This window comes from Numida meleagris, chromosome 3, assembly GCF_002078875.1.
Source record: "Numida meleagris isolate 19003 breed g44 Domestic line chromosome 3, NumMel1.0, whole genome shotgun sequence".
In the NCBI taxonomy this organism is placed as follows: domain Eukaryota; kingdom Metazoa; phylum Chordata; class Aves; order Galliformes; family Numididae; genus Numida; species Numida meleagris.
The window spans coordinates 3,039,363-3,064,713 of record NC_034411.1 but is presented as its reverse complement, the minus strand read 5'-3'; the positions used below and the strand labels follow the sequence as shown (position 1 = coordinate 3,064,713).

The 25,351-nt window shown below is 45.0% G+C and overlaps 1 protein-coding gene across 3 annotated transcripts; it reads right to left on the bottom strand.

The window, feature by feature from the left end:
- BUB1 (BUB1 mitotic checkpoint serine/threonine kinase) lies at window positions 5,322-25,342 on the bottom strand. 3 transcript variants are annotated; one of them, XM_021391957.1, is made up of 25 exons: window positions 24,451-25,342; window positions 24,241-24,300; window positions 24,018-24,162; window positions 22,382-22,578; window positions 21,448-21,488; window positions 20,648-20,754; window positions 19,271-19,323; window positions 18,966-19,156; window positions 18,413-18,573; window positions 17,764-18,098; window positions 17,129-17,181; window positions 16,018-16,155; window positions 14,929-15,024; window positions 13,913-14,003; window positions 13,477-13,549; window positions 12,649-12,829; window positions 11,987-12,065; window positions 10,735-10,931; window positions 10,325-10,465; window positions 9,594-9,709; window positions 8,182-8,343; window positions 7,843-8,000; window positions 7,572-7,749; window positions 7,181-7,287; window positions 5,322-6,738 (listed from the first exon to the last, which is right to left on the bottom strand). In XM_021391957.1, exons 1-25 carry the CDS (start codon window positions 24,549-24,551, stop codon window positions 6,543-6,545), a joined length of 3,357 nt encoding a protein of 1,118 aa, XP_021247632.1. In that variant the 5' UTR covers window positions 24,552-25,342; the 3' UTR covers window positions 5,322-6,542. The 3 variants fall into 3 exon arrangements, with proteins under 3 accessions (XP_021247632.1, XP_021247633.1, XP_021247634.1); XM_021391958.1 differs by having other exon boundaries at window positions 14,965-15,024; XM_021391959.1 differs by having other exon boundaries at window positions 6,602-6,738; window positions 7,181-7,283.

Below are 25,351 nucleotides of genomic sequence, written 5' to 3'. Positions count from 1 at the left end.
GTGCCTTTCTTGCAGTGAGGGCCCAGCACTGAGCGCAGCACTCGAGGTGCGGCCTCACCAGTGCCAGTGCGGAGGGACGGTCACCTCCTGCTCCTGCTGGCCGCACTCCCGCTGACACAAGCCGGGTGCCCTTGGCCTTCCTGGCCACCTGGGCACACTGCTGGCTCACGTTCAGCCGGCTGTCAGCTCACAGCCCCACAGCCTTCACCTCCATGCAGCCAAGAAGGCTGCAATGCAGTGTGGGGTTGCTGCGGCCAAGTGCAACCCGGCACTTGGTCTTGTTGAGCTCCATCCCATTGGCTTCAGCCCATCAATGCAGCCTGTCCAGATCCCTCTGTAGGGCCTTCCTACCCCAGGCAGATTGACAGCTCCCCCCATATTTGTGTCATCTGCAAACTTACTGAGGGCGCACTCAATCCGTTCATCCAGATCATCGGTAAAGATATTGAACAGGACAGGCCACAACACTGACCCCTGGGGAGCACCACTCGTGACTGGTTGCCAGTGGGATGTAACTCCATTCACCACCACCCTCTGGGCCCGGCCCTCCAGCCAGTTTTTTACCCAGCGAAGGATACACCTGTCTGAGCCACGGGCTGCAGCTCCTGCAGGAGAATAAAGTGGGAGACAGGGTCAAAGGCTTCACTAAAGTCCAGGTAGACCACATCAGCAGTAGTTTCCCTCATTCTTTCCCTCATCCACCAGGCAGGTCACCGCACACACACACTGTTACACCTGCAGGGATGGAACTGGGCTGGTCGCTGTGGCAGTGGCACAAACAGTGCAGGAACGTGCGGCTCTGACCCATCCGCCCCTCCAAGCGCTGAAGTTTCCCCTCCTGAAAGGGAAAGGGAAAAACCCTTGGGGAAATTAACTGGGAAAGGGTGTCAGGGAAAAGCACAGCCGACATCGTTGCGCAGGGTCCGGGCCGGGAAGGGAGCGGCTGCGGCAGGCACGGCGGCAGTCAGACGCTTCTGCTATTTTCTCCCCACAGATCACTTTGGTTTCTGTGTGGGTGGCTCACGCGCACAGAGGTTCGAGGGTAAGCGCCTCGCAAGAACAGGATGTCCTTTGCACCCAGACCACATTTTGGTGCGTTTTGGGGGTCAGTGAGTGTCCACATCCCAGCCGCCCGCGTTCTCCCAAGAACTGCCCTCTCTCTCACGCACCGCGGCCCCGTGAAGCACGACAGCCACGTGGACGGAACCCGCCCCAACCCACGGGCAGAAGGCTGCGGGACGGGCACGGCCCCGCAAGCACCTCGACATCGGCGGCACTGCTGGCTGACGGGATGGGCTCCGATGGGCTTAATTCTGCTCCACCCTGGAATGGAAAAAGACAACTTCTGCTTCTCCAGCCTGTTGTGATAAATGGTATTTGACATAAAGCCGGCAGATGTAATCAGTTTAAGCCAGATGCCTGAAGTACAAGCCTTTATCTGAATCGGTTTTGGAGCCTGACCTTTACGGGGCACGCTTTGTGCAAAATGCTGCCATTTTTTCAGCCCTCCGGGTGCACACAAACAAAGCTGCTTGTGAATCATCTGAGGAGCCCCAGAGGTAGCAGGGGGCGAGAGAAGAAGAAGGAGATTCTTATCTGGGAGAAGGGGGAAGAGCGGTGCTGCTCCGGCTGCAGCCACCCCGTGCCCTTTGGCAGCAAGACACAGGGACAGGGACAGCAGTGGCTGTGGGACACACATGGGGCGCTGGCACCTGCTCCTAAAATAACCCCCAAGGGCTGGGGACATGCACGATGTGGGATGGTGATGCCACCCCCAAGCAGACGTGCATGCTCCCAGTGGGGCAGGCTGGCAGCACCACAGGTGACATTAGCGCCTATGGGATTGCTGCTTCATTACCGCGTGCCCATCTCATCAGGGAGATGCCTACAGCTTCTATCTTTGTCGTATATTTTTTTTCTGGTGCTTGGCACGCCATGGTAGGGTGTGTTGGTGGCACCAAGCAGGTGCATGATGACAGGTGGCCACCAAGCCATCAGAGAACATGGGACAAGCACATGCCAGCCCCCCCCCCCCCCCGGGGGGCCCTGCCTCACCACGGGCACCATGGCACCAAGCAAAAAAGTGAGCAAAGTTGGGTTTTCTGTAGAAGAAAGAGCAAGCCACCCACGCACCAGGAAATCTCTCCTCTGGGTGTGGGTGGTGGGGGCCCCAAGATGAGCTATCTCTAAAGGGCAACTCTGGGGATACCTAGAGATCGGCATCGGCGTGGATTCAGCGCGCACAGGAGGAAACATCAGCCTCAGCAGCTGGGGGTTGGGCTTTTTTTTTTCTTTTTTTGTTGTTTTTTCCCTCAAAGCTCTTTTTCAGTAGCTCGTTTTCAATGTGGTTAGAAAACAGGAGCTCCCCCCCCCATCACCATGCTCGCACAGCCTGGGATGCTTTTACCCTTTTCAATGGGAAATACCACGGGTAGCAACAGCCCGGGCCCAGCCCTGCGCAGCGTGGGCAGCACCCCCAGCTGTCCCCACCAGCTGTGCACCCCTCGGCCCCTCACCGCCCTACAGCCATTGGAATCCAGGAGCCTAGGACGGGGAAATCACAGCCAGTGCCTCCCCCCCCCCCCAGCTGAAAGCCAGGGCAGATTGCAGCTCGCCTCTACCCGCTGTAGAGAACAATGTGAAACTCCTACACCCACGCAAGCAGGCAGAGGCTCGGGCACCGCAGGCACGGCCCTGACATTTGGGTTCTGGAGGCTTGGGTGCAGCTGCTGGGGCCACACCTGTGCTCTCTTGGGAGGGAGCACACATGGGTCATGCACCTGAACGTCCCAGCCTTGCCCTTGGCGTGTGAAGGTGGGAAGAGGGTAGTGAGCGTGGCTGGGTAAAGTTTGGGTATCCCCAGGTCCTACTCTACACGCAGAAGCACTGTGGGTTGGGCTACGAGCTGACGTATGAAATCAAATGAGCTCCTGCAGCTGGCGGAGAGCTGTGCCTGGCCGGGGAACAGCTGGCTCCAGCTCTGCACGTAAGAAAATTCAGGGGAGGAGGAGGAAAAATCCCCAGTGCTGGGTGTTTATGTTTCAACCCTGCTCCAGCTGATGCGCTCCAGCTGACGGAGCCAGCCGGCTGTTCGGGATCAAACCCGGAGGCTTTCCCCACGCCACGCCAGGAACCAGCAGGCAGAGCACAGCAGGGGCCGGGGAGCGTGCCAGCAGCGTGCGAGCAGGGCTGGGTGCTCCGGGAGGAGAGCAGCACGCAGCACGTGGCACAGAGCCGCGGGGCTCTCCAGAGCTGGGAGAGGAAGATAAACAAGGAGGGAATTACCAAAAATGACACATGTGCTGTGGCCAGTGCCCCTCCCGCCAACACAGGCTTTCCTACAGTGCAATTTGATTTATCAAAACAACAGGACGAGCGTTTCTCGGTACCTCTACAAGCAAAAGCAGCCTGCAATTTCAGCTCGCTGCGCCGCTGCCTTTCCCACTGCAGTCCCGGCCCAAACGATGTCTCAGAATAGCAAGCCCTATGAAAAACAAATTCTACCTCCCCCTTTGTGGCAAGCCTTGGCTCGTGAGCAGATTATCCCTGCCCTCTTCTCAGCATCCAGGTGAAGCATTGGGCAGCCCGTGCTCAGCTTACCTATCTAACCGGGGGATGTTTCCAAGTTTAACAACTTGAGAATGTCTACTGAAAAACAAAGTACCCCTTAAATACAGTAAGAACAGGGAAATTTATGAAAATCTGTTGTTTGTCTCCCTCCTGTGGATAGATGCACAACATAAATAACACCCTCGCCATACCTGGGGCTAATCCTGCACCTTTCCAAAATTGCTGGGGGAAGTGGTGTTTGCAGGCAGCTCTGCTGGGGCTGGCAGGAGGAAAGCTGGGCGAGCGCCCAAGCAGAGCTCCGACCCACACCTCGCTTTGCTGCTGGATGCTCCCAGAGGGCAGGATCGGGCTTTTAGAAAACAGAAACAGCCCTGAAAGCAGCTTGGGGCAGCTGTACCCTTGGCACTTCTGCTGGAGGAAGGTCCCTTTAAAAAGTAATCTTAGGGAAGAGGAAGGAACAGGCAAATTACTGGTGAGACTTCGCTTGAATTCTTTGTTGTTTTTCAAAGTCAGCTTTGGGCGAGTCAGGCACGGTGAGCCAAAGCAGCCCCTTCTTTTAAGGTTTGAGGTTCCTAAATAACAGCAATGTACTTTGTACAGTCATTTCTGCACACAGAATTCCGAGCTACTCCCACCCCTCTAAAAGCTTTAAAGCAACCTGCACTCTGCCGCTCACGCATCTTTCTCCTATCCTGCAGGTAGCCCAGGCAGACCAACAGTCTGTACACTGGGATTTTTGCATGCTGCACCCACGCTGAGCACTGAGGCACGCAGGCAGCATTGTTACCCTCGTGTCTTTCCCATCAGTTACCTTTATGAATCACTCCAGCTGCCGCAGCTCCTGGTCACGGGAGGAAGATCCTCGTGGAGAGAACAGCCTCAGCGCTGGGATCCTCCAGGTGAGCCCCACTTAACAACAGAGCAATCCGCTATTCACAGCTGGCACAGCATTAGTGCAGAGGGCTGCCAGCGCGCGAGGAACAAAGTCAGTATTAACTCCAAGATCAATCAGCAGCCACAGAGGCTCAAAGGCAGGCAGCAATAAGCCGCAGTGCGCTTTTTGGGCAAGCAGCCAAAGGCACACCTGCCGCACGCCACCGGCACATGCCGGCACGGGGGACTGCCTTGAGAGCCCTGAAATGGGGATCCCGGGCGGGGAGGGAAGGCAGATCAGAGCACTTCAGCACAGAAGCGGTAAGAGACGTGGCTCTAGGAAAGGGTCAGAGGTTTTAGCAGCAAGTCTCAGCTGAGCTGCGCTGAAGGATGCAGAGCAGCAAGAAGAAATGTCGTTCTTGTGTGAGCGGAGCTCAAGAGGCGTCATCCCCGCACACAGGTGCAAAGCACAGCCCAGTCCTGCCTGCAGCCTATGCCCAGCCCTGGCTCTCCCCAGCATTCTTTTAAGTGTTTGATTGCAAGAATGAAGACACGGGACAATTTTCACTTTGAAGAAATGCAAAAGCAGAGGAAGTCTTCACCTGCAAAGTTTGCTTGCTAAGAGTGAGTGTGGATGTGTTGCTCCAAATAAGCAGTGTCCATGCTCCCCAAACAAGGTTACGTGGCTCCATGCTCCCAAGCTAAGGAGAAAAGCCCAGCTCAGGTATTGCTGTGGAGCTGCTGTGCTCAAGCTGGTTGCTGGATTTCTTTGAAGTTTATGTATTTATCACCAAAGCTAAGCAGGCTTGACATCTAGCATTTGACAAGATACCTTTAAGTCAAGCTAAACTCCCAAGAAAGCAAGTAAGCAAGTTGCATAGGTAATAGCAAATCAATGCACTGTTTTATTGGTCACTGTAGTTAAGGCATGTAGAGTTAGATAATTTTAACAAACAAAAAAAGAGGAAAAAAAGGGTACTTGTAAAATAAATGCTTTTCTGGAGTTTTCCAGAGCAAGGTGCCAGACACCACAACACAACTTTTTGCCACAGTAAGGGAAAACAAAACCTCGTAATGAGCAGGAAACAGCTATTTCAGTTCCAGCAGGGACACACATTTGCTTCTTGCTTTTGCCCATTCCTAGAATAATTTTTGACTGTTCAGAAGCAAATTTAACAAAGAAGTGGCAGGTATGAGTTCAGTTCAATCTAATCCAAATCTCATCTGTGCTGAGAGAAACTGGGATTAGCATGTCCTGAGCAAAAGGGTAGAGCAGAAGAGCTGTGAATATCCAAGCCACAAAACTCAAGGAGCTGCAGTAACAGCACTCTTGAACGCATGGACAAGCAGTAGCGCTCATCTTGTCACCACTCAGAACTCTGCTCACTCATATTCCTTAGTTATTTGCAGGTGGCTCCAGCAGCTTCTCTTAGGAGAACAGGGACATGTGGAAAACCCATCCTTACACACAGCACGCAGTTTCTTCCATGATGAAGTCTAGTAAGTCACAGAAGTTCACCTTCGTGTAACCAGAATGACGGATTGTTTCACTTCCAATTTCTGTCTTCTCTTAGGAGAGATTCTGGAGTCTTTCACAGTGGTAGGATCTCAGTTTGGAATTACATTTCAGTTTCCAGCAGCTTGCTCCTTCCACAAAGTTGTTTACTGTTCTTCATATTGGGGAAAACGCATCCTGAGAGCCTCACATACTCTTCTAGTTTCAAAGATCAGCCTGACTTTCACCTGGCTGGACAGCATTTATTACCTCTATCCTTCCTAGCCTATATACATTGGTAGTTGGAAGCAATTACTTCACCTGTACAACCCTCTTCACTAGCTTTTTCTCCCCTAGAAATACACAACATATTAGGAGTCTAGACAGTCTCCAGCATGCCTGTGCCTCCCATGCTGAACGGGGCAAGTTCAGTTAACACTTAATCTAGTTATCAAAAGGGGACATTTCTGTGCTATTTCTTTCAGGCAAACATGAAAGATATCACTCCTGAAGCCAGGCCAACAACATTTATGTCTAAAAGTTGTTACAAAAAGATTCCACGTGCACAACATTCCAATCTTCAATCATTTTGCAAGCTGAATGCCTATTTTCGGGACCGTTTGTTCTCTATGAGCAACACGACAAGCCTGCTCCTAAGGAGCTTTATTTCCTTTGCATATGACTTGCAAAATAAGTCCTTCAGTCTGTTGCGCAAAACAGCTAGAGAAGGCAGGCTATGGCAATTTGGTATGTTTAGCATGACGTCAAAAAACTCTTTCCACAGTTCAGCATTGACAAGCCTGCAAAGAACCAAAAAAATAAAGGTATCAAAAAAAACCTTTCTAAGCTTAAACTGCTAAAATACTACTTCCTGTATTTACCCATTCCCTCCCTCCTACAGGTTGGAGCGACTGCAGAGAACACTGCTGTAAGGTAACAGTTTCCATGGTGGCATGCTACTTAGTGAACAAGAGGGATGATTCCTCCTCAGCTGTTGTTTCCTCCTTCCAGGCAGCAAGCTGAGAATGCCATGCAATTCACATCACCCACTGCTGAAAGGCTTCCTATAGGTAAGTTCAGTAAGTTCTGTGAAGCAGTTCCCATGCAATTAAAGCCACGGCTTTCAGAGCACTGACATCTAAGTGCAAGCAACACAACACCGAACAGAAAGTAGTTCTGAGTCTAAGGTTAAGAGCACGTCTTTCTAGAGAAGAAAGCTTTGAAAAGAATTCTGACACCAACCTTCTGAAGGTTCCTTCGGGCTTCCAGATGCCACTTTCGTTCTTCACTTGCATGTAAGTACCAAACAACATGCAGTAGACTGTTGCTGCAATGCCAAAGTAGTCTGTCTAAGCAAAGTACAGACAAGTTCCAAATTAAAAAGGCATACTGAGACCACCAAAAACTAAACAAAGAGGAAAAAAAGAAATAGAAAGAACCCAAAACAAAAAATCTCCATCACCCCTTGGAGCTAAAAGAGCAGTCTCCATAAGTAGGGGGCTCTGGATGATGCCCTTAGAGCAGTGAGCTGAACCTACAGCACTGGTGCAAAAGTCTACTACTTCAATACTCTATTTATGCTGGATGCACACCTTAAGCCCTGAACATTATGGCTGCCTATACAACCTCTTACCTGGTAGTTCCATGGTTTCTGGGTCAGCATTTCAATACACTGGAACCCAGATGTTTCACACTTTGCAGTAAATGCAGTTCCTTCAGGAAAGAGTTTCATATCTATGCTCTGTCCCAAATCAATGAGTGTTAGGCCATGAGAGAGATCATCTATGTCACACGTATCATTGTCCAGAAACCTTTAACCAAGACAAGAAGCAGCAATCAGATGAGCATTGAGGTTATAATGCCACAATATGGTGGCATCTCACGTAGCAAAGGGAAATACTTGCCTTTCTCCAAGCATGAAATTATCAGGTTTAATGTCACCATGAATGATTTTACAGCTATGGAGCTCTTCTACCATATGAAGAATTTTTACAGTAAAATAGATGACAAGTGCTTGAGGCATCACCTTATCCGGAAGCTTTTTGTAAATGTTTATGGCATTCTGCATAAAAAAAACCACAAAGATAGGAAAGAATCATCAGCTACAAAGAAACAACTCCATATGGATTGCGTGTTCATACTGATAATAAGCACAGACTAAGCTCACAATGAAGTTCCATAAAGTGAAGAGAAGCACTCCAAAAGGAACACAGATGTTCAGAGCACAAGTTGAGTACACTTACCAGCAAAGTTCCATAGTTATAGAGCTCACCAACCAAAATACTTCCATTTTGAAAGAAATGAGCAGAATAAAGGTGGATATAAAGATGGTGTAAAGTTGGATCAAGTCTTTCTACCAGTTGGGTTGCTATGTAGAATTCCCAAGGATTGGCAGGTTTCTGGACCTGTAACCAAAAAGGTTATTTACTAGGTATATCTGTTAACAATAAAGCAGTTCTCCTCAGCTTTTTTCTTGAACATCAAACTAATGTACCTAAGCACTTTTGATCAAACAAAATACTTACACCTACAGTATTCAACTTCAGGATAATGCACTCAACAATTAATCGTATTGAATCACTATTTCATTGAGGCTTATATGCACTTTAATGTTATTTAAAACACCAGTCTGCAACATTGATGTTTCAATCTCCTGTTGGCAACGTACACTTGGTTTAAGGGAAGGTTCACAATGCGCTCAAAACAGGAAAGCCCAACTCCGAACATCAGGTATTTGGTATAGGGGGAGGAAAGAAATTTTAGACATTACCTTCACCTATTAGAAAGGTCTTAGTTAAGGTGTTATAAAAAAAATATTTATTTTTAGGAAGACTAAAATATTGCAGATTCGCAAAAAGATTTCAAAGCAATGAGAAAGAGATCTGATGTGGGTGGGGTGTCAACTCAATCACACAGCTGCATTTCAGCCAGGCTGTAGTAAGTGTACACGTGGGCTTTTAGCCAACAGCAGATACAGGGCTGCACGATCTCGTATAACCCTCTTGTGCTAAGCTGACCTCACAGTTGTGCAGACTTTCTTTTTGGCAGTAGTTCTGATGAAAGTCCATCCTATCACCTGTTGCTCATTCCTGCAGTGAAGCAGCCTGCAGAAGGGGAGAGCAGGGAGGGAGCTGCTCAATCTATGATTGCCATCTAGACAAGCTTGTTTGTTAATAAAACTGCACCCTAGAGGCACCAACCAGCCGAGTATGCAACAGCCAGTTGCCACCAGAAAGGCTGGCTGCACAATGCAAAATGAGCGCTGGCTGAGTGCAAAATAGTTGTGGAAAGCTAGCAGGTACGGATCTGGAAGGGCACGCGGCCCTTTCAGTGTGACCTCGTAGTATAAGCAGTTCTATCAATTTATGCACATTTTCATTTGCTGTGGACTAAGAGCATTCACACAAGTAGCCAGCTTTGTTCAGCTGAGAAAGATATCCTGAAAATCATAGCCAGGTTACTTGTGACTACTTGGTAGAGAAAAGATCAAGAGGAAGCCAAGACAGGTGGATACAAATAAAATAACTTTCCACATAGAATGCATCAGATGTTGCAGCACTCAAACTGAACAAGGCCTGACATCAGGTCTGAGCAGAATTAATCTGGGGAGGTATTAGATTACTGGAAGACTACAGAATTTTCCAACACTACTTACCTTGAAGATTACTTTCTGATTGTTTCTAGGGTCACTTGCATTCAGAACAGAAGCCTGGTAGACATGAGCAAAAGCTCCTTCTCCAACCAAGCAGTCCACACGGACTGAGAGGGAACCTTTACAAGACAAAAGAGATTAACAACAAGTCCTGCTTGCAAACTTCAGCAAAAAGACATAATTACTCAGCCAAAACAAAACACAGCAGTCATGTATAAGTTAGTGCTTTAATGCTAGTGCTAGGCTTTCTCTACTTGCTAGCCATGCTTTTCATAAAAGAGAACCCGTAATCAGCCATGAGGAGTGCTGTGAAGTACCATGTACTGAAAAAAAAAAAATCAGTGTTTCTATTTTTGCTTGACTCCAAAGTGCATTTCTTAAAAAGTAAACACTAATGTTTACATACAAGTATGTTGCAATTACTGTCACACAGACTTTGTTGACAGAGGACTGCTGCTGTTCCATACAAAGTGCAAGAGTTGCATCATAGGTTACCAGGAGAGAAAAACTAGCAAAGGTTTTTGCTCCTTACTCAGAACGCCAGTCAAAAACGGTTACATTCTAACTACAAAAGACAAACAAGGGGACCTAATTTCAAGTTTGAAGTTTAGATAATCCAGAAGCTATTTGGATATAGGCATAAGTAAACCGGATTAGAAAAGTTAATACTTCAGAGTTTTCCAGAAAAATCCATAACAAGTGCTTCAGAATGAAACATTTGAAGTAGCTCTTACCGAAATGGAGTTCAGCCCTCACTTGGATAGGCGGAAGAGCAGATTTCCATTCAAAATAGTTGGCATAGGTACTGAGTGGCTTAGGAAGCTCTGATAAGAATTTGCAAATCAATTCCTTATCCCAAGGGTTCTCAACAAGGACTTCATAGAAAAAAGAAAAACATTTAAGCCTTGAGGATAGTGTCATTTCAAAGAGGTACCACAAGCTTATACTTGAATGAGCATAACTGATCCACACTTGTCCTTCCTTCTATTGCTTGTGTATAAGCAGCAATCTCTTTGCAGGAGCCACAAGACACTGCACTCGCTGCAGTGACCACCTTCACAGTGGAACAATGCACTGCTCCAAGAACACAGCACTGCTCCAGTCTCAGACTTCACAGAAGAAAACCATAGCCAAGGCTGCCTACCTGAAGCTCCACCAGTCCTGGCTGTCCCGTCCTGCTCAGTTCTGGACAGTTTCTCTTGGGAAGTCTTGTCCACCCCAACAGATGAAGAATACTCAGCTCTACTAGTGGTAGTCTGCTCATGTAATTTGTGAGAAGCAGCTGCAGTGATGGCATTTCCTTGACAGTCTCCTTGTTTTGCAATGTGTTTAAGAGCAGGGCTACATATTTAACAAAAAACAAACAACTTTTAATTGGCAGTACTGCCATGCCATTTGTACCTCTTCAGCAAGCCAGAAGAACAAACATCTGCACTTGCTGCCTTTGCCCTAACAACTCCAGGCATGGCTAGCCTTATTAAAAAAAAAAAGAACTACAAGCTATCTATATCTTTTACTTCAAGCAGCAAATAAATCTGTTCAAAGCCAACAGAGCCCAGCAGACTTATCAGCATTCCTTATTTGCTCATTATTCCTTTATGCATTGCAATCACTGACTTCTTAATAAGGCCTGCACGTCATTTCTGACAAAACCTGTAGAACATCTCACACTCCGGATTGAAGCCACTTCACACACCAACAGCTCTGCTCAGCTGCTCCAACCTCTGCATTAATTACATTGACAAATGCACCCCAAAACAGGAAGCACGCTGGCAGAAATTGACAAGGTGAAGTTTGCCTTCAAATGCATGCAGTGAGTTCTCTGCTTGATCATAACTTTACCAAATCACTGAAAATGGTTCTTGTGCCTGAGTACGTAATGTGCCTTACAGAAAAGGTACTGCTGAGCCTCTCACAGAAACTCTTTAAAAAGACGCTATGGGGAGGTTCAGGCAACCACCGATGCAATAATTAAGTTGCTGTAGTTGATGAAAGTCAGGCATTTGCCAAATGTGTCACTTTCACCCACACATTCTGCAAACACTGTTTCCCCATATGCTGCAGTAGCACTATCAGCCAGCTCTTACTGCGGCCCCCCAGGGACAGCAACACTTTTACAGTATCAGTACAATAGTTTAAGCACTTGATACCCACATCGTGTGCTAGAAAACTTAAGTTACACAAGCATTTTTATTGATATTATCACCATGCCCAGGTTCACACAGCTCCACAAAGTGCTAATATGCATGCTAAACAGAGGCAAGCTGATACAAATACATAAGCTTCAGATTACTTGGAGGACTTGCCCCAGTCACAACACTGCAGAGTTGCCTACTCTGGCATAAATTCACATTGCAACCTGAAGTCCTGAAAATCTCAGCCAGTCAATGCCATACCTTAGCTTCTTAGTTTTTGCCTTCTTGCGCAGTTCTTCAGAAAATTCCAAATCCATTTGCTGCAAGTCATTCTTGGAAGCTGAACAAAGGGAGTAGCAACAATAACACATGGTTATTCTGCCCCAAAGGCAAGCATATTTAAAGTACTGTTTCCAACACAAGAAGGGAAAGTCACACTGCAGCTGTGGAAGTTGCTGAGGTATCATGAGAGCTACAACTGAACAAGCCTATTTTAAAATAGACAAAAGAAATAGAGTAGCTTGATTTGTGTAGAGAAGAGTATTCCAAGATTGAAAGAGGGGCAGACAAAAATAAGGGTCCTCACCAAAGAAGGCGATGCTGGGATTTCAGACAACTGTTTGACTTTTCACAGACTCTGGAAAACCCTCTGCAGATGTTCAGATCAGAACAGTCTAAGGTTCTCTGGTCCCTTGCCACCTTATCTTTTTCACTCCCAATTAAAAAAAATTTGGAAAGCATAAGTGCTGGGCCTGCCCATGCTCCTAGCTGCTGTTTTGCAGAGGATTTGCATGCAGAAGTTGCAGCAGTGGGAGCAATACCTGTGCTTTACTTGGCAAGGCCTGCAAGGTAACTAGGGCACAGAAATGGAGGTGAGAAGCATTGAATTTGATGCTCTGAACCTGAAGCGTTCATTATTTTACCTTTGTCCTCCAAAGCTTGCCGTGAACGTACTGACAGGTAATTAAATGGTGTTGATGCAAGTCGGGCAGCTTCTGTAAAGTCTCTTGTGTTGTTTGGACAGGAAGCTAACGTTTTATTAGTACATGATGCATTCCACACTATACAATCATCCTGCAAGAACTCTGGTGTCCTTGTCTCTTCCTAGACAGAGAAATAAATACACACACTTAAGCCAGGCCATCAGAACTAAGCTGTCAGATCTGCACTGTAACATGCTAGCAGTCTGTCTCAATAATGCAGAGTCTGCACGTGTCAACATGCAAAAAAAAAATAAAGGAGTGGCAATATAACTTAAATCACAGGCTAATGCGGTTTTGTATCAGATTTGCATGTCAGCAACAATCAACTTCACAGCAAAATGCTGGACATCAAGAAATTGCCAAAGTAGTCTGAAGAAGCCTGAAGTTTAAGCAGCCTGAAGTTCAACACTTCTCCACAGCTGTGAGAAGTGCTAGGTGGTTAGCACAACTTGCACAACTTAGCACAAGCACCTCTGGCTCCCTGTCATTCCTTTGCCAACACAGACACCAAAGCTACACATCAGCCACAATCAGATTTGTTCTGGAAATAGAGGCCTCCCCTGTTAAGCTCCTAGGTTTCTGTTTTTGTTTTAAAATGAAAATTAACAGCTGAAAAAGCTCATCCCACTGGCGGAAAACAGACAGGAATATCTAGACTTTAATGAGGTAAGAGTGTTGCAGGACAGGGATAGAGGGGATATATATCCCCTCTAACTACCTAGCCCATTGCTGTCAAGGCTAATTTTTGCAATAAGATGAAACACTCACTTCTGTGCAGTCAGTCAAGGGACGCTCTCCAATAGTTCTGGGCTCTTCCGTCTTGTTTTTCGGCGGTGGGATCCTGACAAAACAGGTAGTTTAGAATAACTTTTCCCTAGAAACTTTTCAAAGAAGACTGATGGTAAGACAGATTTGTAAAAAGAAACCCATTTGTGCATACCTAGAGAAGTTGCAGTAGCTCAAAGAAACAAGCTATCCACACTTGTCCAGAAAATTAAGGATCTTAAGCATGCTGCCCAAAACAGGAAAGTTGCGTAACTCTACCGAGAAGCAACGACAGCTTTCTCATGCCACTTTCCCACAGCTCACACTGATTTTACTCAAGTCAATCCTGATATTGCAAATAGTCATAGAAAAATTGTACATATAGAATTGATTCTATTCCATGACTTCTTAATAAGCCTAATTATTTTTTCCTCCTTACCTGTTGTTCTCTTTTTCATCTTCATCTTCAAATATAGAAAATATGGGTACAACGGGGGCGATGACATTAGCTTTCAAGGTTCCATCAAGCTCTTAAAAATAAAAAAATCACTATATTTACTCAATGGAGATTATAAAAATTCACATTTCCCCCCCCCCCCCCAAATCAAAAAGCCGATGGGATTGAATTTGCAGCTTTTTCTTTCAGGCTATTGCACTTATCGTTTATGTCAGGCATAGACATGCCAGAGCAACACACCTATTAGTAGCTACGATGCTCATTTAGAGGAAGGTCAGTAGCTTGATGAATTAGTTTGGGCACATATAGACTTGAAATAGATATATTTTCTTGTAAAACTCAGACAGAAGCTTGAAGAAAACAAAGCAGATGGACAAGGCAAACATGCAAGTGCTTGACACAAAGAGATGTGGTCATGGCTACATTCAGCTTCACCAGGAGCACGTTCAGAACTGCCACTCAGCTCATCTTTCCTATAAACTCTTGGAAATGGAGAAGACTTTTCCATCTCAGAAACAACGTATCCAGGAATATATAAGCTTTCTTGGCTGCATCTGACCAGTTGCAAAATATCTCTGAACTGACTGTTGTCCAAAAGCCAGGCAGTGGCTTACAATCTGAGCTATTACTGATAAGCTGAAGATTCAGAGACTAACACTCAGTCTGCAAAATGTTCTAGGAAAAAAAATCTTAACTCTTTAAGTAGCAGCTGTGCCTTTTTCAAAGCTAAGACTTTGAATACCTCAAGTGTCTACAGAGAAGCAGCATTTAATTAGGACATTAATAGGCTGTTAGCAATAAAGTACTCCTACCTTCCTTAGACTGTGCACCAGTATCTAGAACCTTCTCAGTAAATTAATTATCAAGTTAAGAAGCTGCTTCTTCACTCTACACCTATTTAAGAAACTTTTTACCTTAAAATTATGAGGAGTGGTGAGTAGAGGTAAGCAGGAAGTAAAGGAGTGAAATCTCGTGGCTCAGAAAAAAATAGTATATACCACTTTTGCAGAAAAAGGCTTCAAATTGCTCCTCACTTTCTTCAAGAGGAGACGGTTCAGGGAAGACAGGTGTTTGAAATACATCCATTAGAAAACCTAAAAAAAAAAATAAAAGAATATCACCCAGCAGAAAATAAATTGTCAGAGGTTTTTCCATTGTGTAATAGTCAAATCAAATGCCAATTATCATGATTCTTAGTATTTATCAAATACCAGTGATCAATTATTCCCTGTTATTGCATTTGAAAACTCCACATAACTGAACAAAAATAGGAAGATCAGACGTAGCCAATGCATATCTGTTTGTGCAATGACTTTTTTATTCTTAAATCTCTCAAAGATGAGATCTAAAGTTCTCCTGAAGGAGCAACTTCTGTCTTTCTAGAGAGTTGGAAAACTAATGAACACCACAAGCTCTGTATTTTTAAACTCTTTATAGATTTATACTTGGCTGCAGTTGTTTGCTATTTGGTAGTAGTTAAGAGGCTTACTATCAAAACTGAAGAACATGACAGGAGCGTACAAAAAGGATAGAATAGCATCAGGATATTATCACTCCACGTCTGACATCAGAAACAAAATTGCAATTTCCATTTTAGTACTTTGAAAAACTAATGTTTAGAAAAGATGATGTCTATTTAATAAATCAAAAGGCCTCTTGCATAAGGCACTCTATTATCAGCTTCGAGGGAAGCTCAACTTCAACCAGAGTTATTAACTTCTGGTCATTCTTCCATATTAGCCTGTTATAGATCTCAGAGTCACTGACATTGCTGACAAGAGCAGCTCAAGTAACATGCTGCCTGAAGCAGCCTAGCCTGGGGCTAACAGTGTGTTAGGAAAGCATTTATTACTTGAGATAAGTTTTATTCCTCCTCTCTTGGAAGAACACAGTCAAAGTATTGGGTCATCCACTCAGATGCAAAAGAAGTGTACCATACCAATACATTAATTTTATTTTTTCCTCTTTGAAAGAACAGTGTACATAACCATCTGTAGAAAGCCTCATTGTATCTTCTGCTCCACTAAAATTACCAAGCCAGATCCCATTTGTTCCAGTGGAACTAACACATCATTCCAAATGCTTACCCAAAGCTTCTTTTGTATGAACTGTCGGTGAAGGTTGCACTTTGAATGGCGTTGCCTGCATTGCTCCTCCCAGTGAAGTGTTTGGTGTAGCTTGAGAAGCATTTCCAGAAGCTAAGGAAGCATTTCCAGCTCTAGATACTGGAAAAGAAAACAGTGAAGCTATTTCTAAAGTAGCCTAGGATCGCTCATTAACATTTTAGTAGCCAGCAAGAGAAATAAACAAGAGGAGTAGCAGAATGACCACTCAGAGATTTTGTAGAGCAGACTTCAGCTTATTCAGTGTTCTGCTTGTTGGGTTGCCAAGGGAGACTACCCTGAAGGGCAGAAGGGACCCTGGACAGCCATCTGGTCTTGGAGAACATCATTCTCAACTCACAGGAAAGATCCATTCTGACACAGTGAGTCAAGCAGGCAGTAAGCCAGCGAGGACAAAGATCTCCCAACAGAGAGAACTGTACAAAAAGTGGGAATAGGGATTGGATACACAGAAAAGATAATGAGAAACTGCCCACGTGTGCAGGGTTGGAGGAAAGAAGCTTAGCTAGGATTGGAACTAGTGAGAGAAGTGGCAACAAGGGCTTCTTGTACAAAAACTAGGGAAACTGAGGAAAACAGGCTCACTACTCCGTGGGATAGGGGACCTAGCAGAAGATGACATGGAAAAGGGTGTTTTGCCCTCATTCTTACTCTAAGGCCTGTCCCCAGGTCCCTGAAGGTTCTGGGAGAAAGCTGGGGAAGGAAGCATTACATGGGAATGTATATATAATTATACATCTATATAATATATACATGTGTACATATCAAAGTTCTTATAATTCATTTGGGAAGGAATTTCAATAGTTAAGCATTCTATTCAGTTAGAGAATTTATGTCTTATTTAAAATGGAATGGAAATACAAAGACTGGAGCAGTGTCTTTCTATATTTGATGTAGGACTTCCAGCATGAGGTAGAGCTACCCGATGAAGTCCCACATGCATTTACACTGAATATTAGGAACTTTCAAATAAGATGATCTAGGTCCACCAAAACTGAAATGCTGCATGCTATCCCTCCCCAGCCAGTTAAGACATACCAGCTACACTGGTCTCAGTCAAAACTTAGTTTATTACCTTCCACGTCCACGCAAGTAGTTAGCCCAGTGGATGATGCCTTTTTAGAGTGCCTTCAAATAAAAGATTAAAAAACATTAGCTTGAAATAAATGCCTTTCTTTAAATTCCAGGACTTAATAGTAATATAATCTGAGCAGTAAGAAGTCAAGTCTACTCAGCCACACTCGCTTTGTGCACCTAGGTTTCTCCCCCACCACCAAGCTGTTTCTTTCATTAGCTGTCATATAAGCCAAAACATGAAAAATAAATACAAGCATATTTTTCTTCTCCAGAGACCTTAGGAGCCAAGATGTAACATCTGGGATTTGCATGAACTAAGCACATTCCGTAGTTTATTTTGGGCATGCCAGGGACACAAATGCTGAATAATCACTTTGGTTATGCATTGAATTTACTCTTCGTTATTACAACTAAAACACAGAGTCAAAGGAATTAAGATCTGAAATGAGGACCATAACTTATAAAAGATTGACATAGGTCTTCTAAATACTGCTTTCCCCTAGCTACTTTAGATTTTTTCAGAAGAGGAAGAAAAAGACAATCTTTTTCTCCCCCCAAGTTAATTCTCACTTCAAGTGAAGATACAGAAGACTAGACAATCTGCAGAGCAAGAATTAGCCTGTTTATACATACTCTTCTCTGGTGCTCCACTGAACAGCAGGGTCAGGGTGTGCCCGCTCCTGAGAGGAAACATTACTGAATGGAGGCTCGACCAAACTATTCTGGACTTCTCTAAGCTCCTGCTGAGTTGTGATTGCATCCTTCTTGTATGTTGCTTTTGTCAAAGAGGCTGATGTCATCCAGTGGCCAGCTGGTTTTGTTGACTCCAGTGTAAGAGATTTTGATAACAAAGTACTTGACTGTGGCTGGTCTGGCAGCAGACCTTGCGGGGGTTGCAGACCTGAGCTTTGGCAAGATGCCATCCAGTTCTGCTGCAGAGTTGCACTGAGTGCCACATGTGGATGTACCTTTAGAGACAAGAAAGAGTCTTTTAACTCCCAAAGGCCCCACACGTGTATAGCCATTGCCATGTTGCATAACTCATAACTGCTTCTCACATTTAAGAGAACTTTCAGAGACAAAATCAATCTTTGAGGTTTAGCAATTAAAATTCTCTTCATTATGTATTTCAAGTTATGCCAGGTATCTATACTAGTCAGATATTGCAGCCTCAACTTCCAGATTTGGTTAACACACCACTCAGGTTACCATCTAAAGCACAGTTAAGTTTTAAGACAGAAGTTTATGAAGACTGCTCCTATTGATAATAATACACACTCACAACTGTCTTATTTGGTGCAACTGATGTTGTAGATGCTGGTTCCAGTCTAGTTTCCTCCAAGCTTTTAGTGAGCTGAGTGAGCTGTTCCAGCTTCTGCTGCAGGTCTTGCAGTTCGAGGACAGCTGCCTCTTTTCTCCTCACAAACTCCTTCTCTTTCTCTTCTAATGAAGAAACATTGATATGTCATAAAACTGTGGGTTTTTTTTGGTTTTTTTTTTTTGATTTTTAACTTTGTTTACAAAGATCTAGGCTGCAGAAGACAAAACCCAGGGATGAGCTTAAATTCTAAATAACAACATCCAGCTAGTTTTAGAATTCAGTCCTTGAAGAATTTGAAGGTAACTGAACACTGTTACACTTCAGTCGCTTGGCATGTTAACTGATATTTCCAAGCTTACTCCACCCTGCTTTGGGACAGGGATGCTTATTTGGGCTTTCATAAAGTTTTCAGGCTTTAACAAAGAGTTTCAAAATACAAGAGTACAAACAGGTACTAGATTTCCCAAAAATAAAACAATGCTTTAGAATTAGTTAGATGGAAATAGAAGAATACCCTGCTCTTTCTGTCTTTTGAAGCGCTCGTATTTCTTGAAGTATCGGTTGGCTCTCAGCTCCTCAAATGAAAGTTCAGAGCCTTCACAAATGAGCAGGTTTTTATCATACATTGCAACCTGCTTGCATTCAGCAGCAGAAGACGATGACATAGGAAGAATTTCAGATTTAGAGATGTATGTAACACACGTTCTGTGAGGAAAAATAAAAGAAGTCCTATTTCAGTTCATTGGTTTTGTTCTGGGAGCTGTTAATTTTTCCCCACAGAGAACTGGCATATTATTTTCTTTTCTTTTTTAAACTTACACTTGTTGTCTTCCATCAGAAGAGCAGGACTGAGTACCAGCAGAATCAGGACCCTAAAGTTGCAGAGTGGGGAAGAAAGAAATCCAATATTATAGTGAGCCATCCATTTTCACAAGACTAGCAACCAGGAAGTCCCTAGGATTTAATTCTGATTGAACAGGTGCCAACTCAGACCATGAGTGTAGCAACAACAGATCAGAAAGAGTTAGACAAGTTGTAAGAGCTTGAGAAATCTATTCCTGAAGAATTAACTGCATAACAGTCTGCTGTAATCTCAGACCTTTCAGAAGATGAGCAAGATCCCAGAGAATTCAGACAGACAGATGTAGATCTGGAAACTGCAGTCCTCAGAGTCCTCAGGGACTACCTGAACAGACATCTTCAATTTCAAAATAATAGGAGTATAAGTTATAGATCACTTGGGTTAGTTAAGAACAGACCGGACAGCCCTCTCCAACTGCTTTCTTTGACAAGCTATCCAACCTCAGGGCTAGGGGGCAGGCAGCAAGTCTAGTAACTTTAAGCTCTATTTCATCATCCCATGATGCCTGTCAATACTGGCAGGCGATACCCCCGGATCACATTTCATCTTACTGTGTCAGAAAGGTTGTGAAGAACTGTAACAAGCTTTGCCAAACCTCAAAAGAACAACAGTGCTGCATTCTGGTACTTACCTAACATGAATTAGAAGTAGCATGGTTTTTCTTCTGGTTTTATTGGGGGGAAGAGGGTGAAGGAAGAAGACTGAAGAGTGACAGAATTTGGACTGTACAGTTAACTAAAATTTCCACTAGGTATGAATAGAACCTCAGGTGAAACTTGCTACAGACTGACCCGGCAAACTACAGTGTTCTGCTGACCCTTCCCCTGCAGAGGAGCTCAGGGAGCTGCGGGAGAGTCATCTCCTAACGATTTCCTAGATCAACAGGCTGACTTCTACAAGAAGCCACTGAGGAATAGTCAAGAAATTTCTCTTCTTCCTCAGGTATTATCTTTTATTCATTCTTCAAGAGCACACAAAACTGTAACTTGAATTTCATAGGAATTCAGTGACATCGATATTCAAGAAGCATGACAAAATACTGACAAAATACTACTGATAATACTATTCCTCCAAAACAACAGTAGCTAGATGTATGGATCCCTCTTTTCCGTGATTACTGGAAACGTGCTGAGTGATTAATAAGCACTTTTATTAGTCAAAATATTTCTATGAAGATGTGATCCTTAAAGAGTAAAAAACATCATTAACATTCACAATATCTGGAAGATATTGTTAGAATATTCTGGTTTTCTTATTCAATGACACTCTCCAATCTAGATGTTATATGAGAGTTCCAGTCTTCCCTGTACTAATTTACCTTCCAAGTTTGTTACCTGATTTCTGCACATGTATGCCAGATCATTAAGAATCATAACATCTGTTTGAGGAGCCATTTGATTTTCAGCATTTGAAGTTTGAAGTGGTTTTACAGCAGCAGCACCTGGGACAGATTATATTCATTGGTATTAACAAGTAGAAAGATTTCTCATCTATCAATAACTTTAAGTATTAGAAAACTAATACTTCATTTTGAGCACACTTAAGAAAACAGAAAAAAGTCAGTTTCTTCAGGCAAATTATTACACTTTGTAGCCACTAAACTAGCTCTGAAATGCAATGAAAGCCCACTGTTCAGTTTTCTACAGTGCATATTAGTACATTCCCAAAGAAAATGATGCTATCATTTTCAGTATCAATGACAGAACACTCAACCACTACCCAAGTCTGGTAAGAGGCTCAAGCTCACCACCAAGTTGAATTTTAAGTTTTGTTTTTAAAATACTATTACTCTAATTTTAGAGCTGCTGCTCAGATTATTCCTTATTTTGATTAATTATGCTCCCAATTATATGATAGGAACAATATAGCATTGAAATTGCAAGATCTCAACTTTCAGTTGCTTCACTGAAATAAACCTTTGCTGAATGTTTTAACATCTTAATGTTTTAGAATAGAATCAGCACAGCAGGTTTCCTGTACAGAGCCCTATTAACTGAAGATTCACTTAGAGATCAGACCAGTCGAGAGAAATGAAGCACGCAACAGCTTCCTTCACCATGACAAAACTCACTGATTGAGGTAAAAGATTAATCTAATTTAGGTACAGCTCATAGGCAAATATCTGTAGCCTCACCTTGCAGAGGAGGATTCCAAGGACTATAATTCTGCAGCCAGCTAAATTGCAAGAAACATCAGTTGTTATTAAGTAACCTGCCCCCCATTCCTTCCCACCCACACCCAGGAACCTTTTATTTCCTTACACAACCACTGTGCCCAGAAATGTTACACTAAAACACTCAGGGTAGTTACAGGACCCTTATTGTTGTACACTGACATATGCTGGTAGTTTCATGGAATTGAAAGTAAAAAAAAGCTCTTCAATACACATCAAGAGTTGGAAATCGGGTTCTTGTTTTATCACCAGCAAAGGAAGCATCTCATGATAAGCACCAGCTCTAGCATTTCCAACAGCCAAATGCTGAACTCCGGCAGACGCCTACTCAGCGAAGTAACAAGCACAAGGAACTGAACATACATGTGATGGCCAACGTCTCCAACACAGACTTGAAATTCAACTCAGATCAGGAACTGAAGATTAATTTCACTGCAGTTCCAGCTATTGCCATTAACCAGAAATCAAGGAACATCCGTATCGATTACCAGCAGAACTGTGCGTCCAGTTGGCAGTCATTAGAATTACGTGCAGCTACAGGGTGGGTAGGTAGCCTGAAGTAGGACAGGCTATGCTATAATTTCTATCTATTTAAAAAAGAATGGACGGGAGATGAATCAAATAGTTGCAGCATTTTCTTTTCCTTGGGCCTACTTCACTGAAGGCACTGCACTACAGGCTTTCTCAATACACCCTCCAAAACAGCCAGCAAATACTGAATAGCAAAGAATCATTCTTAAGCTTACACCTGCATTTCCCAGCAATAAGAATTGGTCTGCTTCTGCTATAGCACAGCGTATCTACCCAAGAAAAAAACAAAACAAAAACACAAACACCCACAACTGAACATGATTTAAATATTTCAGTAATTAAGAGAGAGGTGTGTCAGAATTACCAATACAGCTGCTGCAGGTTCTCTTGTGGTTGTGCCTGGTTGCGAAGTCCTTTTTGAACTACAGATACTGCACACTGCACAAGGCCTTCTTTTACAAGCTGCTGGGCCCAAGCAATATAGAAGGCAGAGGCATTTGTACCAATTCCCTGACCACACAGGTAGTCAAAAAAGACACAAGGAGGATTGACGAACTCTGCCTGCACAAGACAAAGACACGTAACCCATAAGCTCTTCCAAAAACATTCAAGGAAGTCACGGGCAAAACAGAATAACAATTTCTTTCTTACTACAGCAGGAATGCATTATTTTCTAAAGATACAAATATTCAGTAGGTAAAACACCTCCCATAAGCTAAATAGCTTAATAAGAAGGCTTAAAAACAAAAAAATACATGCTACCCTTCAGCAAGATTAGAGAGATCTCAGCACTCCTAGTGGGAACAAGATTTGTATTCTAAGCCACATTCCTGAAGGTTCCTTTTCCTCAATCCAGACTTACCTAGACTTGATTAAACCATACTGTAGCAGCGGAATAGGACAAACATCTGTTGTATGTTGCAAAACACATGAAATTGACCAGGTTAAAGGCAGCCAAGATACACTTAGAGGTAACCATGATTTTTTTTTTTTTGTATAGGTGAATAACTGCTATTTGTTATTACTCATCCAATAATAATACTGTGAGGAGAAAGTTCAGACAATTAGGTGTAGCCGGGGAGCTCTGTGGTGAAAAGCAGAGTAACCCAAGCGGTTCTTCTCCTTTGTGTAGCCGGAGGACAGATAAGGCTGGGTCAGGAACAAAACCGTCCTGTTAAGTAACACCTAGCTGCAAGGATGACGCTATAAGCAAACTCTCTGTGAGGAATAGGCAATGCTATGAGAGAAGGGACCTGTTTGACACAGCAAAACAGCCCCTATGCTGTCTCCCCAGCCAAGCGAGTTGGGCTGCAAGGCACAGGGCAAGGGAACAGGGTGGGAATATCTTGGAATAGAATCATAGAATCACTAAGGTTGGAAAAAGACTCTGAGATCACCGAGCCCACCCCCACCATGCCCACTGACCACGTCCCTCAGTGCCATATCTCCACAGCTCTAGAACACTTCCAGGGACAGCGATTCCACCACTTCTCTGGGCAGCCTGTGCCAGTGCCTCACCGCTCTGTCTCAGAAGGAATTGCTCTTAACACCCAACCTGAACCTTCCCTGGCACAACATGAGTCCACCCCCTCTCATCCTATCGCTGTTCCCTGGGAGCAGAGGCCGACCCCACCTCACACAGCCTCCTTTCAGGTCGTTGCAGAGAGCGATGAGGTCTGCCCTGAGCCTCCTCTTCTCCACACTGAACACCCCCAGCTCCCTCAGCCGCTCCCCATCACACTTGTGCTCCAGAGCTCTCACAGCTCCGCTGCCCTCTCTGGTCATGCACTGGGACCTCAGTATCTTTCTCGGAGTGTAGGTAACTGGTGGCCAAGAGAACCACAGGAAAGGGAACCCACTGCAAGAATTTGTGCACAAACACACACAACATAGGAAGCAGAGAGAAAGAACTACAGCTGCTTTCAGCCACAGAGCTACCAAGAAGTGGGATAGCTTTAACTTTTTAAGGTAGCTGAATTTTCATAAAAGCTTACACCTACCAGTTTAATGCAGCAGTTTACAAATCTACCATCCTGGTGATACTTCTTGTCAGTCAGGAACGCCTTTAGAAGCTGCTGTAGGAGACGCGGCAGGCGCTTCTGTTTTTCCTGAGGAGGGAGATAGCCCTCTACCCACTGCACGTACCTGAGATGTGAACCGGCCGGTTAGAGACGTGCTGCGCACCACAGCCCCCTCCAGCACCCGAGCCGCCAGCACACCCACCTGTCCCATGGGTCCAGCGGGTCGCTCCCTTGGTAGTTTTGGATCTGCGCCTCGTAACTTCTGTAAAACGCAAGGCTCAGGCTAGGCTAAGGAGTTCACTGGCTGAACTCGCCCATACAAAACCCCCCCCTCCTCAGCCACCCCGTCGCGCCTGCCCCCTCACCACCGCTTCCCCTCAGGAACCCCCGCTTCCCGCCAGGTCCCGCTCACCGCGCGATCTTCTCCACATCCATTCCTGCGCCGCCCGCCTCAACCGCCGCCGATTTAAACTCGCCGCGCATGCGCACTGCGGCCCGACTCTGCATGCCCATTGGCCATCCCGCTCCACCAACCCCCCTCACCGCCGCTGCCAAGCCCCGCCCCTCCCTCCTCCCCGCCGTTCCCCGGCTCCCCCGTGCTCCGTCTTGGCGGGCCGAGGCGGGCTGTCTGTCCGTGTAACGTGTAGGCCGGCCCAGGTGGTGCGATACTCACATTACTTGCTCTGGAAGCCACAAGGGCAGATCATGCCTGACCAGTCTGCTGGCCGACGACAACGCAGCAACAGCAGAGGAAGGGAGGGCAGCTGATGTTATCTGCATGGACTTGTGCAAAGCCTTTAGCACAGTCCCAAACCACATCCTTATCTCTAAACTGGAGGGAGATGGATTTGAAGGCTGGACTGCTCAGTGGATAAAGAGTTAGCTGGATGGTCACAGCCAGAGGGTTGAGGTCAGTGTCTCTGTGCCCAGGTGGAGGCCAGGGACAAGCAGTGTGCCCCAGGGTCCCTCCTGGGACCAGTGCTCTTCAACATCCCTGTCAATGACACACACAGGGGGAACTGAGTGCACTCTCAGCAAGTCCGCTGATGACACCAAACTGATAAAACAGGGAAAGAGATGCTATCCAACGGGACCTGAACAGGCATAAAAAGAGGCCTATGAGAACCTAATGAGGTTCAACAAGGCCCTGGCACTGCTGCCCAGAGAGCTGTGGGTGCCCTGTCCCTGGAGGTGCCCAAGGCCAGGTTGGATGGGGCCTGGGCAGCCTGAGCTGGTGGGGGGCAGCCAGCCCATGGCAGGGGGTTGGAGCTCAGCGATCACCGTTCTGTGATTCTATAAAAGATCCTAGCCCC